At 39.6% G+C, this 16,884-nt stretch overlaps 1 protein-coding gene across 1 annotated transcript in view; it reads left to right on the top strand.

The window, feature by feature from the left end:
* The first annotated feature begins 1,262 nt into the window (after positions 1 to 1,262).
* fgd1 (FYVE, RhoGEF and PH domain containing 1) overlaps positions 1,263 to 16,884 on the top strand; it is a 108,810-nt gene continuing 93,188 nt past the window's right edge. The window contains exon 1 of the mRNA XM_079828019.1: positions 1,263 to 2,190. Coding sequence (XP_079684145.1) covers positions 2,043 to 2,190 — 148 coding nt within the window. The 5' untranslated portion in view covers positions 1,263 to 2,042. The remainder of the gene's footprint in view (positions 2,191 to 16,884) is intronic.

Here is a 16,884-nt window from a genome sequence, read left to right as displayed (position 1 = left end):
TTTTTTTTGATCGCCTTTTTTTCGTATCATATATTTTAGTAATTATCATAAATTGGGTATCATTCAAAAGCTTACGAACTTAAAATTCATCCTGTGAAAACCGTTTCGAAATTCGACGTTGTGTTACCATGGAAATTGTACTTTAAATTCTTTTAGCAGGCTCCTCCCCCTAGTGGGCGTGTCATTTTTCGTATTACAACATTTATTTTAACTACTTTATAATCTAAATCTTTTCTAATCTTGACAAAACGCATATCGTCGGAAAGGTCTGAGTCTCAAGGTTCCGTTTCGTGATGGAAGTGATATTTGGACGGAAATTTACAGGAAAATGCATCAAAAAAACAATCAATGGAACTTGAATGACACCCGGTGGCTATTTTTGGTATTACGCCTAAATAAAATCTCATGGGAACTTCAATTTTTGTGATATCAACTTCAAATTTGGAACACAACTTGGTTAGACATATGGTTTTGATTTTATAGTAATTTTAGATTAAAACATTTTTATAAAATATATATTTTATATAAAATATTTATTAAAGTTTTTTTTTTTACAGTAAATTTAAACTTCCATAACTTTTTCATACTTTCATATTTTGAATTTATTTTACTTCAGCAATAATCTGCGGAGTGTCAGACCAAACTTAGGTCTATATTCCAAAGCATTCTTGAATTCCAGCCCTTTAAGTTTGGATGGTGCATTTTCATGTGTATTCTCAAAAAGGGGGTTAAACATGTGATTGGACGTGAAATATTAAGATCTTAAATGCAGTCAAAATTGATTTACATGATGAATCATGCGCCATACAAGATTATATGACAATGCAGTGCTGTTGACCCAATGACACACAATGAGATCCACCCAAAAACTGACTAAAAGTTGAATCAGAGTTTTTTTTTCTTCTTCCTCCTCCCTCTGAAACATCCTCAACTTGAGCTACTGGTGCAATGTAGGTCAAATGGGACGAGTCCATGTTTGCAACCACTTCAGCTCTCCTCCAAAATCCACATTTTTATGGGGTGTAAATGTTTAATTTATGAAATATAAACGATCTTCCCGATTAGGACACACAGGGGTTTCAGGAAGGCATTACAATCCTTTGAAAGTTTTTTCCTCTGCCTCAGATTTCCAGCACAAACCCTTAGGAAAAGAGAGAGAGAGAGAGGGAGGGAGAAAAAAAAAAATGAGAAACAGACTTTGGGAAAAGAGGAAAGCGAGATGGAGGGGGTTGAAGCTCGGTTTCATATGTCCTGGAGGAGGAGAAGGAGGAGGAGGAGGTTTTCAGTTTAACACACTTTGGCGTTGTCGAGTCCCACAAAAGAACGGACGAGCAACCGGTGGAGAGCGACACGCGCGCAATTGTAACATCTCAACATTCTAACAATGGAACGTCGCGACATTGTAACATTAGTTTTGCGTTCGACTCCCGCGTAATCACGCCGGCGCTCGGAGGAGTTCTCAAACGGCGCGTGCGAATTGTGTTTAAAGCAGCTGAGTGTGCATATTTTTGGATACGGTTATTCCGGGAGAAAACGGAGGGGAAAACCGTTGGAATAGTAACGACAATATGCGGCGCATTTTACCTTCCGAGAGAAGTTGTTTAACGGGAAAGTTCGTTTTAAAACGCGAATGTCACTAACGTGGGTATCATGTAATAACGTTAACCTCGTCTGTTATGGATTCTTAATGTCTGTGTGTACATAACGCTGCAAATGGCATAAGAGGATGATTGCTTTTCACAAAGGTCATTGCGCATTGGGAGATCTTTCTATCACGTTTGCTTGGACTTGTGTGTGGTTCTGGTTGAGATGATCGTTGATGGCTGTTTCTGTTGCTCAAATCGACTTGGATCGGGTTCACTCTCCACCGGCTGATCAGGGGGGATCGATCCGCCTGATTCACCCTTTACAGCAGCAGGAGGAGGAGGAGGACGCCGTCGGGTTGCACCTGGACTATTTTGAAGCTTTTGGACCTGGAATATAGTGCCCGTTCCCTGGAAATAGCCCGCATCTATGCCTGCGTGAGTGGTTTGCAGGCAGGGATGCAGTTGAATCGACCCAAGAGCGCGCATCTCATCAGCTCCAGTCCGCACAATTCATCCTCCTATTCCAACCAGTTCAAAAGCATGCGCTTCTCCTACCACATCAGCAGCGGCTTGCCCAGTCCACAGCCTGCCCTGCGCAGAACAGGTCAGTCTGGGTCTTAAATGACACTATACATGCTCAGGTGCCCATTTCATTCCCTTTCAGTGTCTGTGTTTTTGGGTTCTCATGCAGCATCATTACACCACTGAGGTGACACTGATGCATTGAAATGTAGATGTGTCAAATAAGGATGAGATCCATCTTAACTTGCCATGCTCTTGGAAAAGTAATGCATTGTTGTTGTCAATATTTGTGTTGTTTAATGCCATTTTCTACCCCCAAAAGGTGATTTATTGACGTCAAGCGATGTAAGCACCGTTTTCAAATCCTTTGAATCATAAATAAGACTTTAAATTTAAAAGGTAAACATGTATTTTAATGACACACACTGTGTCATGATGTCTGTTTTGATGGTTTTCTTGTCACATGACAACAAAATGGCTTCCTGTGTGTTGGTTGTGCCACACTGACTTTAATTTAGCTTCAAGTACTTATTTTAATTATTATTTTTTTAATGTTAATATTATGCAAAGAAAATTTCAATGATGCAATATTATGCCATACCTCTGAAAGGTTTTTCAAGAATATCAGCCTTTTAATATTAATCTGTAGATGGTTACATCATTTACTTTTAAGCTATTAAATAAAAAATAGATTTTTTTGTGGCATAGCTCAATTGCTCTTTTTGTGTATTTTTGGATGATTTGATGGATTTTAAACAACAAAAACCAGCCTCACATCATTGATCCATGCATAGATAAAAATCTAAAAGCTTGCAGGTTCAAACCCCACACAAACTATGACCTGTTGTGTCCTTGAGGAAGATCCTTAACTGAGTCCAGGACAGAACCTGTAGGAAATGTAGGGGATGTTACATTTGTACTATTTACTACAATTGTTATCCCAACACTAGGGCTGTGCAATATTGAAGAAAAATGCGATATCCTTGTTAAATAATGCTATACGTGATACGATATTGCTTGTAAAATCTATTTAAATTATATATTTTTTAAAAATCAAAGTGACCAGCAGTGTTTTAGCAAAAATAAATGTCACAAATCTGCAAATATAATTTTAACATCAATGTAAACAAACAAAGAATGTAATGCCAATACAGGGAGTGCAGAATTATTAGGCACGTTGATTGTCTGATCATATTTTTTTTCCAGGCACATTTGACCAATTCCAAACCACAGTAATCCTAATAACTACTATTGATTTAGTATTTAATAATGTATAAGTGATATATAATTGTTCATGAAGGCTGGAAATGAAAATCACCTTATATTCAGGTGTGCAGAATTATTAGGCATGTTTTCTTTTACAGATAAATTGAGCCAAAAAAGAGATTTAACTCAGACTGAAAAGTCAAAAAGTATTAAATGCCCATGAGAAGGATGCAATACTAATGCAATACTAGACATTGCAGTTAAGGCATGACCATTGGACAGTGAAATGCTCGTTGGGTCAGCAGGATCTGACAAAAACATGTGGCGGAGAAAAGACGCCTGTTAACTGCAAAAGAATTAAGAATTAAGGTGAAGAATTAAGGGTGAAACCATCAGGAACCCTTTAGTCTCCAGCGCCACCATTTTCCAGAGCTGAACCTACCTGGAGTCTCCAGAAGTGCAGGTGTCAGGATCTCAGAGACTTCAGTTAGGTAAAGAATCCTAAAAAATGACCCCCAATAGATAAGAATCACAAGCTGAAGTGTTGTAGGCGGAGGTTAGTCGACATACTGCTCTACTGACGTAATTAAAGCAGGAAATACCAGGATGTAGTCCTAACCAGCCGTTCGCTGTAGGCTTTGAAAGGGAACTTCTGTTAAATAAAATATCTCGCTTGGCATTGAACTTTGAGCTTTATCATTTTACAAGTATTATAAATGCTCTAACAGCAACATTACACACTAACTAAAGTTTGAAAAATGGGATCACGAAGAACAGGACCTTTAACTTGGGAGTGGGACTATATTATGGGGAAGCACAGGCGAAGCACTGCTGCTTGGGCGCAGAGATATCATGCAACACATGAAATCAAAGTTTGGGGATTTCATGTGTTGCGTGATATCTCTGCGCCCAAGTGCACGGGCTTTAACGTAAAGCAAGTCACATAAGTAACAGTCGTGTGCCCAGTCTATTCTCTGCTATATGCGTTGACCTACAACTTCAACAATGTTGAAGTAGCCTATTATAGCCTATCGTGCCGTTGCGATATGCATATCCCGATATGCATGGGCGTCGGAAGCAAAAAAAATGTGGGTGGGTCCTCAGAATTTTTTTACTGGAATCATTAAGTACAAATATGCTGCTTGCTAAATGTATAGTTCGGAAAGACAAGATTACGGAAATCGCCTTAACATTGAGAGTGGCTGTAGTGTAGGGGTAGGACACACAGCATCTAGTTTTGACACAAATCGATCCGCGGTTCGAGTCCGCCTTTCGCCGAGCTCAATCTTCTCTTTTCCCATGACATATCAGATCGGAAATGCATTTATTTTCAATAAAAAAATGAAGAAAATATTAGAAAAGTGGAAATAAAGCATCTAACGTGTTTAATAATAAGTGTTTATCGGTTAGGGGTAGGTAAACAGACATGTGCTGAATGTTAGAGACAATAAAAGTGAGTGGGTCCAATATCATTGATCGTAAAAAGTGGGTGGGTCTTGTCCCACCCACATACAATGGTTCCGACGCCCATGCCGATATGTACATTTGTGATATTTCGATCATTTCAATATATTGTGCAGCCCTACCCAACACTTCAGAACAATAAATGACACTTCAATCAATCACACGACAGCCCGGCATGACAATGTTTACATTAGACATAAGTAATATTCATAGAGAAACTGTGCTTTAACATTATAGCTTGGATAAAAGCTTCATCTATAGGGGAAAATAGTAACGCATTTGTGTTGATGTAAACCGGAATACTTGGAATGCTTGATGTTGAAATGCTCTTGACTCCGGATGTCTTTAAGACTAATGTGTTAGGCAGTGTGTGGGCGCTTGTGCGGTCCAACTTTACACTATATTAAGCTGGTTTTAATGATTACTGGAAAGAAATCAGCATTTGTCTTATTTACCCCGCACAACACTGAAGCAATTGTGCTCTGAATGAATGTGCTCGAAGGCAAGGTCATCAGTCAAAGTGGCATAATGTATTATCCTGCCAGCGCACGTTTGTCTCAGAGGACAGCGTGCCGCTAAATCAATGCCCTACGATCAGACTGACATTTTCATGTGATTCCCATTCAAAGTACGAGTATCTTGATGGTACAGCCACAGTAGTCCGTGTGTTTGTGATGCTGTTCGTTGTGCATGTAATGATATTCACATGCTCCGCTGCTCTCTTGCTGATAAGGCGACAGCAGAGACCTTGAAGCAAGACGGTCTCTTTTTGCTGCCATGTTTGTAGTTGTACTCGACTGTGTGGTTACTTGAGGGTCTGTCTGTTTGGGATATTTACTCAAGCACTGCACTGTGAAATCCAATTAAATCTGTCTGGAGTTCAGTTCAGTGCATGTGTGCTGACCACCATGCTCGCTTGTGGCTTTTAGAAACGTGGCTGATGCACTGGAAGGCCAAACACACGAAGAGCCGTCCCCGGTAAAGGTCGTCTTTAATAACCAGTGGTGATCGCTCAATCTGTCTCATTACTGTTGCTCGTAGTTTGGGTCGGGGGTTTGTACAAACCCTTGACCTTAAACATTGGTGATTTGAATGGTGCTATTGTCCTGTATCTTGTGCAGTCAGTCTATACATGAATATGAATAATCTGATGTTGACCTTAAAGAAGGAGTAGAAATATCACTGTTGCTGATTGAACACAAGAGGATCTGGGATATAGAGCGCGCTCGAACGAGAACCCTTTCCATTATCACTCATAAAAATAGCATGCAGGCTGTTATTCTGAAGCATTTTTATCCTCATTGCATATGACAGTAACAGATGGGGTCGTGACTCGTGGGGGTTTTGTTCACGCATTTAAAGTTATTACTCTAAAACGCACTCGAATGTGCAATCAATATAACAACTGTATCATAGGCCGACGGTTGATCGCTCTTAAAGTGGATTTTCCGTTAAAGGATTAGTTCAAAATTATATTTTACTCACCCCCATCTCATCCAAGATGTCTTTCTTTCTACAGTTGAAATTAAGTTTTTTGAGGAAAACATTCCAGGATTTTTCTCCACATTATAGACTTCAATGGCAACCAAAATTGTTGAAATCAATGCAGTTTCAAAGGAAGGGCTTCAGAGGCTCTGCATGATCCCAGACGAGGAATAGAGTCTGATCTAGCCATCGGCCATTTTCCAAAAAAATTGTAATGTATATACTTTTTAACCTAAATTGCTCATCTCTGTGACGTGCTACGGATTGCGTAATTACATCATATAGGTCACGCTAGACGTAGGCGGAAGTACCCCGTGTTTACAAAGCGACTTATGCTGTGTTCACACCAAACGCGAATAGATCGTCAAAATCACATCTAGTTTGACACGTGAACATTTTGAATCTATTCAAATTATATTCCGTATAAATCGAGCATTTGAAGCGAAATGGACGTGCGTTCAAGTCGCTCCAGGAGAAATATGTCATTAAAACACCTCTGCCTCTTTTCATTTTCATTACAAATATATATTAAACATTAATAGTCACACAAATGTGGTCCAGGCAACTCCTACATTATCTTCACTGCATGTATATTTAAATATCCTTAAAAAGTAAAGTTATGAAACTTCTCTTTGCCCTCAGTCAAAACGATTTGGCAGACAACAAATTATAGATTGATCGCCCGTTAGATCCACACAAGACGAATTATATCTCATGTTTAACCACTGCAGGACATCAGAGCCAGCAGCAGACGTCAGAAGGACTGGCCGAGGAAAGGCTGCTCTCGCTGGGGTTAATGAGCGCTGAGCGCCCGCTGATCGCCTGGAGCTCACAACTCCACAAACACAAGATTATTTTTTTCAAATAGGCGCTCTCTTTATAAATAAACCACAGATTTGAGCTGTAAACAACTACATTCTCACCTGAAAAAGTCTTAACTACATTTTGTGACACATTTTTAAATTATGCAGGGTTTCTCATCACGTCATTTCACCATGTGACCGCAGCGAGCAGGCTCCTGATTGGTTAACGTGGCGCAAATTGACGCCAAAGTTCAGATTTTTCAACTCGGGCATCAGACTAGCCTGGCGTGGCCATACTCAATTCTAGTCAGAATATGAGTCTGGTACCGCTCCATTGAGCTTTGATTATGGGGCGTGTTTCAACCGAGCCAGGAAAGACCTCAATTGGATAGACCCACAACCAATCAGAGCAACGGAGCGACGCGTAACGTTAGTTGTCAAATGTCAACAGAACTCAACTGCACTGTGTTACCAAGTCCGTGTTTTTCTCCATGTCCGCGGGTTGAAGCGACCCCAATTATGTGATTATATAAACCCAGGAATGCGAATTTTAGCAGGCAACCTTGCCAAAATAACATATTTTGCCAACCAAACGCCATTTTTTTTCCGGAGAACCCCCGGAAAGTTATAGTTTTGGGCTATAGTTTTGAGTAGCAATTGTGCGCGACATTGCAAAAACACTTGGAAACCCTGTCTGCACGCACGCTGGATTAAGTAACGTTACAAGAAAAAGATGAGTGTAAACGATCTTTGGCAGTAATAAAATTATTTAAGGATACACAGAGTACTTACCAACACGATCATCGTTTCTGAGAGAAATAGTGAAGGTGAATGCATATACGAACAAGTTCTCCGTTTAGGATAAGAGCAAATTCAACCCAAGAGCCTTCGATGACGTGGATGATTACGTTACTGTTGATCATCTGTCCATCATCGTCTAAGGCCCGCCCTGATGATTTCATTGGTCCGAACAGTTTCTGTTCGGGCATAATTCCTCCTCTATGGAGCGAGTCCAGACCGAATTGCCCGAGCAAAACATTTTGTGGGCGGGGCTAAATTCGGCTGGCATCCAGGCTAGCATCAGACGCGAATTTGCTTCAAATTAGTGAATGCACAAAAAGCACCACTCGCGCAAGACGCTCAATTCGTGTCCGATTCGCGTTGTGCGAAACGCGCCTTCTGCGCCGCGGGACCTCCAGACGCGCGTCAACGCACCTTTCCATTGACTTAACATGGAAATCACTCGCTCCAGACGCTCTATTTGCGTTCAGTGTGAGCACAGCATTGCGCGTGCCGTCTGTGTCTCTGTGTGTGTGTGTGTGTGTGTGTGTGGCAGTGCAGGCCTTAAGAACGGCAATTAACTTTCCTGTATAAACTGTGTAAAACATGCAGTTACTATAGTGATTCTGGGCATCTATAAACACAGATAACCGCTCCTGCATTTCTGTGTGTGCCTGCAAACTGCTCTTGATGTGACTGACGGGGCGGAGTCACGTGACTAAAACAGAAATAACCGACATGGGAAAAATTATACGTTGATTAGAGGTTCTGAATTTCGGTTTCGATTGTTTTTCGATTAATAGTACAGCCCTAATATATACATTTTTTTATTTTGTTGAAAATGTCGGATGGTTTGTCTAGATCAGACTCTATTCCTCGTCTGGGATCGTGCAGAGCCTCTGAAGCCCTTCCTTTGAAACTGAACATTTTGGTTGCCATTGAAGTCTATAATGTGGAGAAAAATCCTGGAATGTTTTCCTCAAATGTAAATTCTTTTCGACTGAAGAAAAAAAGACATGAACATCTTGGATGAGATGGGGGTGAGTAAAATACCAGGAAATTTACATTTTAAAGTGAACTAATCTTTTAACAGCAATTTACCATAGATTGGGTTTAATTTCATGTGCTTTCTTAGCATTGATTTTATTTATCAGAGGTTCAGGTTTCGTCTCTTCTGCTCACCAAGGCTGCTTTTATTTGATCACCAATACAGTAAAAACCGTAATATTGTGAAATATGGTTACAATTTAAAACAGCCGTTTTATATGTAAATATATTATAAAATGTAACGTATTCCTGTGATCAAAGCTGTATTTTCATCATCATTACTCCAGTCTTCAGTGTCACATGATCCTTCAGAAATCATTCTAATATGATGATTTACAGCTCAAGATGCATTTATGATTATTATTAATGTTGAAAACAATTGTGCTGCTTCATATTTTTTATTTTCTTTGATTAATACAAAGTCCAATAGAACAGCATTTATTTGAAATGGAAATCTTTTTAGTGTATTAACTTGTATATACCAACTGATATTATAATGTTTTGTTTTGGTGCATTGGTATTGTTAAAGCATCATGTAAATATCATGAATATGATTGTGAATCATTCAGTACCATGATGGTGGTATTATCATTTTTGATAGCTATCATTAATGTACCAGAAATATCACCAGTACTGCAGGAAGATCTCAGTGGGAAGTTCATTTTAAGAATACATTATTCTGTTGTAGAAATAATTGCCGAAACAATATTTCACACCATGCTTTCTATGTCTCTGAGTCTGTTTGCCTTGGATGAAGGAGAGAAAATGTTGGAATGTGAGGGAAGTAGCACAAACTTGGATCCGTCTATTCTTTAAAGGGTGTGTATCTCAGCCCCACAACTCCCATGATCATTGTCACATAGTGTTGGAAGACAATCTTATCTCCTCCCAGACTGATATCACGAGTAGCTGTGAGCGAGAACGCTCCGGTTCTGATCATTCTGAGCGGCTGCATCGCTGTTATTGTGACGGTGTGAAAGCGCAACAGTTCTCATTGGTCAGCGGCCAACTCGGTAGATGAGTAGTAAGTCTGTCTGGCTGCTCGGCCTGGCGCTCTGTGGAGAATTACACTTGTGTGAATGAGCCAAACTCCCTGTAAATCTCCAGAGCGCCGTTAAAGAAACAGTTCTCGAGATGTATCCATATATAGGTTGGGAAAGAAGGAGTCTGTACTGGCTCTCTAACACCGATTGTGCTTTAGGAAGTCCTGTATGCAAAACAGATGCCCATGACCCGCTTGGCCACAATATAGCACATTTACTTTACCTTTAGTTTGAGGTTTCCAGGTTTCCAGAAGTCAAAATGATTTTTAACAGTAGCGTATACACTTTGAAGATAGACCTGCGATGAAATCCGAGGTTGTTAAATGATGTATGTTTTTGTGAAAGATAAATTACAGCGAAAGCACCCACCCACTCCCATGAAGCCTTGCTAATGACATAATCGAGTCAATCTTCCAAACTACTTTCATGTTTGTACTTATCTAAATGCAATCAATTAAAAATATATTGTTTATACGAACCAACGAGCATGAATCAAGTTTTATTTTATGTATGTATGCACTGTATATACTGTGTGTGCATGTATATGTATGCATGTACACCAATCGGGCATAACATTATGACCTGATATAGTGTTGGTCCCCCTTTTGCTCCCAAAACGGCCCTGATCCGTCAAGGCGTGGACTCCACTAGACCCCTGCTGTGGTATCTGGCACCATGATGTTAGCAGCGGATCCTTTAAAGACCCCCTTTCATGTAGTGTGTAGCTCTAAGTAAATGAAAACATCCTGACAAGTTTTAAATCTGAAAGTGCACCGTATATAAAGTTATTGTCCCTCCAAAGTAAGAATCGACTCTGAGTCAAATAAATAAATCGTTTTTCAAACAACTCTTAAGCCACTTCGTTGTTACATCACAACGAAACATTAGCATATTGCCCGCCCTCTTATTGTGCACGCAGACATAAGGGAAAACTTGAACACTGCAGCGGATTTCAGTGGATACTGTTTTTTGTTGTTGTTGAAGAATCAGTGGTTAAAGTTCATCTTTACAACGATACCACCGCAGTCTAGCCCAAACCTTGTGCTGTGTTCCCGTCAGGCGACGGCTTCTTCACTGCCTTAAAGTTGGCTTGACATTGGACGTTCGATATTTGCAAATTTAGGGACCGACTTTAAAGTTACATACGACATACACGTTTCTAACTTCAATAGCATTTGAAGAGAATGACTCACAATCATAAAACATTGCTTGTTCATCCTAAATGGGTTGTTATTGAAGGATGGGTCAGTACCCAGTTTAATTGGACCAGCTTCTTTGTCCTCTGAATCACAATCTGTGTGTGTGTGTGTGTGTGTGTGTGTGTGTGTGTGTGTGTGTGTGTGTGTGTGTGTGTGTGTGTGTGTGTGTGTGTGTGTGTGTGTGTGTGTGTGTGTGTGTGTGTGTGTGTGTGTGTGTGTGTGTGTGTGTGTGTGTGTGTGTGTGTGTGTGTGTGTGTGTTGTGTACACTCTGCGCAGCTTTTAGGTCTCCGGCTAACCAGCTAACAGCAATATGCGTTTGCTCGCAATTGTCTAGAAGTGTGTCAAATGTTTGTCGTTGTTATAACTTGGAGTTGTGGTAAAGAATAGAGCAATACGTTGGTGTACAACTGCAGTGCTTTATCAATACGTTTCTGCGTTGGGCTAACGCATATACTATGACTGTTTGGGTGTTTACCACCGAGCTGTGGGCTAGGGTCGCTAACATAAACATAAAACTACTCATTTTGTCTCCGAGTCCTTATATTTAGAACAGAGCGGAGCACCATCATTATTATAATACAATGTAAGTGATGCATGCACTGTATACTCAAAAAAAATTACTCTTTGAATGAACATAAAAAAATCATGGAAAGTATTTCCACATGATTAACTTGGTTTATTATAGCATTATGCAATTATGTTATTCCAATTTAATGTACTTACGTTGGGTCAACTTAATTTATTAAGGTTGATTCAACTTATTTACAATGGTTAGCCACAGCTTAATTTAATAGTGTCAGCCCAACTCATTTGCAATGTTTTGGACCAACTCATTTATTTAAGTTAGCCTAACAAAAGTGCTTAATGCGGAAAGAAAGCCATTTAATCACATGGAAATCCTTTCCATGATTTAATTACATTAATTCAAAGAATAGCTTTTGAGTGCATTTACAAAGCCTTTTACAAGATTTTATTAGCTAGCCAGAATATGGTTTTGTTACATCCATGGCATGCCCAGAGTAGATTGTTATTATTAAAACAACTTTAATAGTTATTAGCAGGTCCTCAGCCCAAGCACACGCTCTACACTTCACCACAATAACCTCCAAAAACACTAACGTAACAAACTTTTAAATTCCAACATAACAAAACATTAAGCATTAAAAAGTCTCTCCATTTTCTCATCTTGTTAAAAATGCATCAAATTGCACTTTTAAACATTTACTCTCTGAATTCAGCCCCTTTGCAAAGCATGATGGGAAGTGAAAGTCTTATTTCTTTGGGTTACTTGATTGAAACATGTTATTTCAAAATGAAAACATCAAGTTATGTCAAAGAGTGACGGTTTTAAGTCAGTTTAACATGAATCAATTGCATTTGAACCAGAAACCTAATATAATGGTGTAAAATCAAAATGAATTGCTTAAATAAAGTGAACAGCATCATAAAATAATTTTTTTGAGTGTACACTATACGCCGTGTTATTTTGTCTGTAAACACCGCTACTGTGACCCAGGCTTTGTTCTCTGCTCTCCGTTGGACTTTGAATGGCAAAATTGATGCCATGTCTGTTCATACACTGTATAAAAATGTCAATACTCGACAAGCTGTAATCCAGTAATGGTGATAGGCGTTCAGTTTCCGTCATGCGCTGCATGCAATAGACCAATCACAACTGACTGGGTCATCTGACCAATCGCCGCAGATTTGCGTCACGCAAAGGAGAGGTTTGGAAAAATGAATCGTTAAGCAAATCATTCGGGAGCCGTTGAGCAAATAAATGCATATTATAAGACAATGAAAGAGTTTTTTGACATTGCATGCATGCAAACCTGTTGTTGGGGACTCCCAAAACACATTGAGAAATCGGGGCTGTTGTGCTCTAGTCATGGTATCATACAAATTCTGTGTGCCGTCTAGTCAAACATTTTGTTTTATTAATAATTACAGCCTACAATGAAAGTCTTCATGCTGAACTTGAAGGATAAACCTTCTCTTTATATCATTTCTTAAGGTTCTCTAGAAAAGTTGATCCGTTTTGGCAAAATCATTGATAGAAAGAAATTTGATCAGGTAGAAATGTGAAATCTTAAATCCTGGCCTTCATAAAGGCTTTGCTGACCTCAGCCTCTGGAACAATGGCAGCAGAACTATGCCTTCAATTCGGCAGACGTACCCCTTTAAGACGTTTATAAACGCCCACATGCTCATATAAAAGCCATCTGGTGGAGAGATTAGATTACTCTGAGGTGGTTGTTTCCATTCTGGATGTGTGTCTTCATTTCCAATATTATGAATTGTGAAAATTGTATGTTTGCAAACTTTGCATTGCACGAAATGACCGATGACCTTCAAACCCACACATTTAAGCATCACAGTAATTAGTTTTCAGGGTTAGAGTATTTAACAAACCATTAACTTTGGTGTGTGAACAGTTAAGTATTGTTTTATATCAGGAGGATATGAATGATGCCTCAAATGAGCATAAGAAACTGTCTAAATGTATTGGTCTCATTATGGATTAGGAAATGAATCATGTCCAAGACCTCAAGAGCCTAAAGAAGCCTTGCATACTTTTATTAAGTCTATCATTTCCATAAGCACATTGAAATTATGGTTCATCTAGTCATCCAAAAACAGACTACTTCAACCGTTCAAACATTTTTGGCCGATAAGGTTGTTAAAAATGTTTTTTATGCTCACCAAGGCTGCATTTATTTAATCAAACATCCAGTCATATTATGAAATATTATTACAATTTAAAATAACTGGTTTCTATTTTAATATATTATCAAATGTAATTTATTCCTGTGATCAAAAGCTGAATTTTCAGCATCATTACTCCAGTCTTCAGAGTCTAATATGCTGCTCAAGAAACATTTCTGATCATTATTGAAAACCTTTTAATATTTTTGTGGTCCCCATTTTCAAAAGAACAGCATTTATTTGACATAGAAATCTTTTGTGACTTTATAAAAGTATTTCCTGCCACTTGATTAATTGAATGCATCCTTGCTGAATGTAAGTATTATTTCAGACCCCAAACCTTTGAACGATAGTGTACATTTTTTAGTTTTAAGCCTTTAGAAAAAATGACGTTGACATAATGAATATCCACGACACGTGTGTGTTATTTTAAATTGGGTTTATGACCTTTAACAGATAAAAGGCCACAGTTTGAGGTGTTGACACAGCCTTACAAGCTGTTGTGTTAAGCATAATTGTAATGCTAATGCACTCATTGTGAACTAAATAGATTCTTTTGGGGGAAAAAAACTGTTTCCTCGTCCTCAAGTAGTTAATTTTTATTAAATGGACTGAAATTGCAAATACAAAGGGAAAGGCTGTGCAGATGAGAGTTCATCTGATTACAGTTTCACTTTAGCATGTTGATTTATCAGCCCTGCGTAATATTTAGACATGGTCTACGCTTTCTTTATTGTTGTAGGGTAATGTGATTTGGAGCCTTTGGGGAAATAAACAGTGGAGTGAATGGAGCAACTGGGAGCTGTGTTGATGAAGCTTTACTGTTCTGTTTCTTGTTAGGATCCCATAAAAGTCCGCCTCTATTGGTTTTTGCATATTTTCATTTTTGTTTCATAATTGCATCCATATTTCGTGCTGTGCAGGATATGAAATGAACACAAACGGAGTGGGAAAAGTTGCTTTAGGATCAAACTGTTTCAGGTGCGTTTCAGAGCAGCCGTCTCCACAAAGCAAAATGGGTGCAACAGTTTAATATTTAAAGGGATATTTCACCCCAAAAATTAAAATTCTCCCATCCCTGATGTATATGACTTTCTTCAGATAAACACAAACGAAGATTTTTAAGAGAATAATCCATCTCTGTGAGTCCATATAATGCAAGTGAATGGCGGCTGCTTGGCGGACGCTTGAAAAACCACACACACCGACTGGCCATCTGGAGCACCGGCCGGCCCATTGCTATAAACATTAAAATATATATGAGATATATACACTATATTGCCAAAAGTATTGGGACACCCCTCCAAATCACTGAATTCAGGTGTTGCAATCGCTTCATGGCCACAGTTGTATAAATCAAGCTCTAGACATGCAGGCGCTTTTACACACATTAGTGCAATAAGTCCATTCGGGACATTTCCTCGCTACTAAATATTTCACGCTCAACTGTTAGTGGTGTTATAACAAAGTGGAAGCGATAGGGAACAACAGCAACTCAGCCACGTAAAATCACCGAGTGGGGTCAGCGCATGCTGAGGGTCACAGAGCGCAGAAGTCGGCAACTTTCTGCAGATCAATAGCTACAGACGTCTAAACTTTGTGTGGCCTTCAGATGAGCTCAAGAACAGTGTGTAGAGCTTCATGGAATGGGTTTCCATGGCCGAGCAGACATCACCAAGTGCAATGCAAAGCGTGGGATGCAGTGGGGTAAAGCGCGCCGCCACTGGACTGTAGAGCAGTGGAGACGTGTTCTCTGAGTGACCAATCACGCTTCTCTGTCTGGCAATCTGATGGACGAGTCTGGGTTTGGCTGTTGCCAGGAGAACGGGACTTGCCTGACTGCATTGTGCCAAGTGTAAAGTTTGGTGGAGGGGGGGCTATGGTGTGGGGTTGTTTTTCCGGGGTTGTGCTTGGCCCCTTAGTTCCAGTGAAAGGAACTCATAATGTTTCAGCATACAAAGACATTTTTGACAATTTCATGCTCCCAACTTTGTGGGAACAGTTTGTGGACGGCCCCTTCCTGTCCCAGCATGACTGACCAGTGCACAAAGCGTCGCTCCATAAAGACACGGATGAGCGAGTTTGGTGTGGAGGAACTTGAGTCCTGACCTCAACCCGATAGAACACCTTTGGGACGAATGCGAGCCAGGCCTTCTCGTCCAACATCAGTGCCTGACCTCACAAATGCGCTTCTAGAAGAATCCCCATAAACACACTCCTAAACCTTGAGGAAAGAAGAGCTGAAGCTGTTACAGCAGCAAAGGGTGGGCGACTCCATATTAAACCCTACGGATTAAGAATGGGATGGCATTAAAGTTCATGTGCGTGTAAAGGCAGGCGTCACAAAGCTTTTGACAATATAGTAGTAAATTTACGTAGCCCATATCCTTCCGTCAGCCCAGACGATTGGCCCGCAAAATTTAGTTTCTATTTAGTAATCTATTTAGCGTGCTCAGACTCGGTGGTCTAAAAGCGCTCATCAATGTCAAAATTTTTGAGATTTCCTTGCTTGAAGAATGCGAGCTGAGGTAAGATAAGCAGCTGATCATGACGAGACAATACAGAGATATTTGCCGACTGATCTGATAAAAAGTTAAACAATGGACCTTAATTTCCAGGAATTCAAACTTTTGACCTTTTCGAATTCCTCTTGCACTAAAACATGGTAAAACTGGCAACTTTCATATTCATGTCTCATGTTAAGAAATTATGGATGCTTGTTTCCGCCACAGAATTCGGACTATTTTTCTCACAAAAATCAGAAAAGCGTGATATGAAGTCGCAATTGCGACTATTTGGAATTGCGACTTTTTTCCCTGTATGGAAATGAGATGTGTAATGCTACTATTTTTACCTTTTTAAACCCTAAATCAATGCTTCTTGACATTGATTCATCCGCTGGGGTCGTATGGATTACCATCACAATTTCTGCCGAGCGATAGCCATTCACTGGCATTATATGAACTCACAGAGATGGATTATTCTCCTAAAAACCTTAACATGTGTTTAGCTGAAGAAAGTACGTCATATACATCAGGGACG

This window comes from Gobio gobio (genome assembly GCF_949357685.1).
Source record: "Gobio gobio genome assembly, chromosome: 10".
NCBI lineage: Eukaryota > Metazoa > Chordata > Actinopteri > Cypriniformes > Gobionidae > Gobio > Gobio gobio.
Note: the sequence above shows the minus strand (reverse complement) of the source record. Positions and strands in the feature narration are given on the sequence as shown.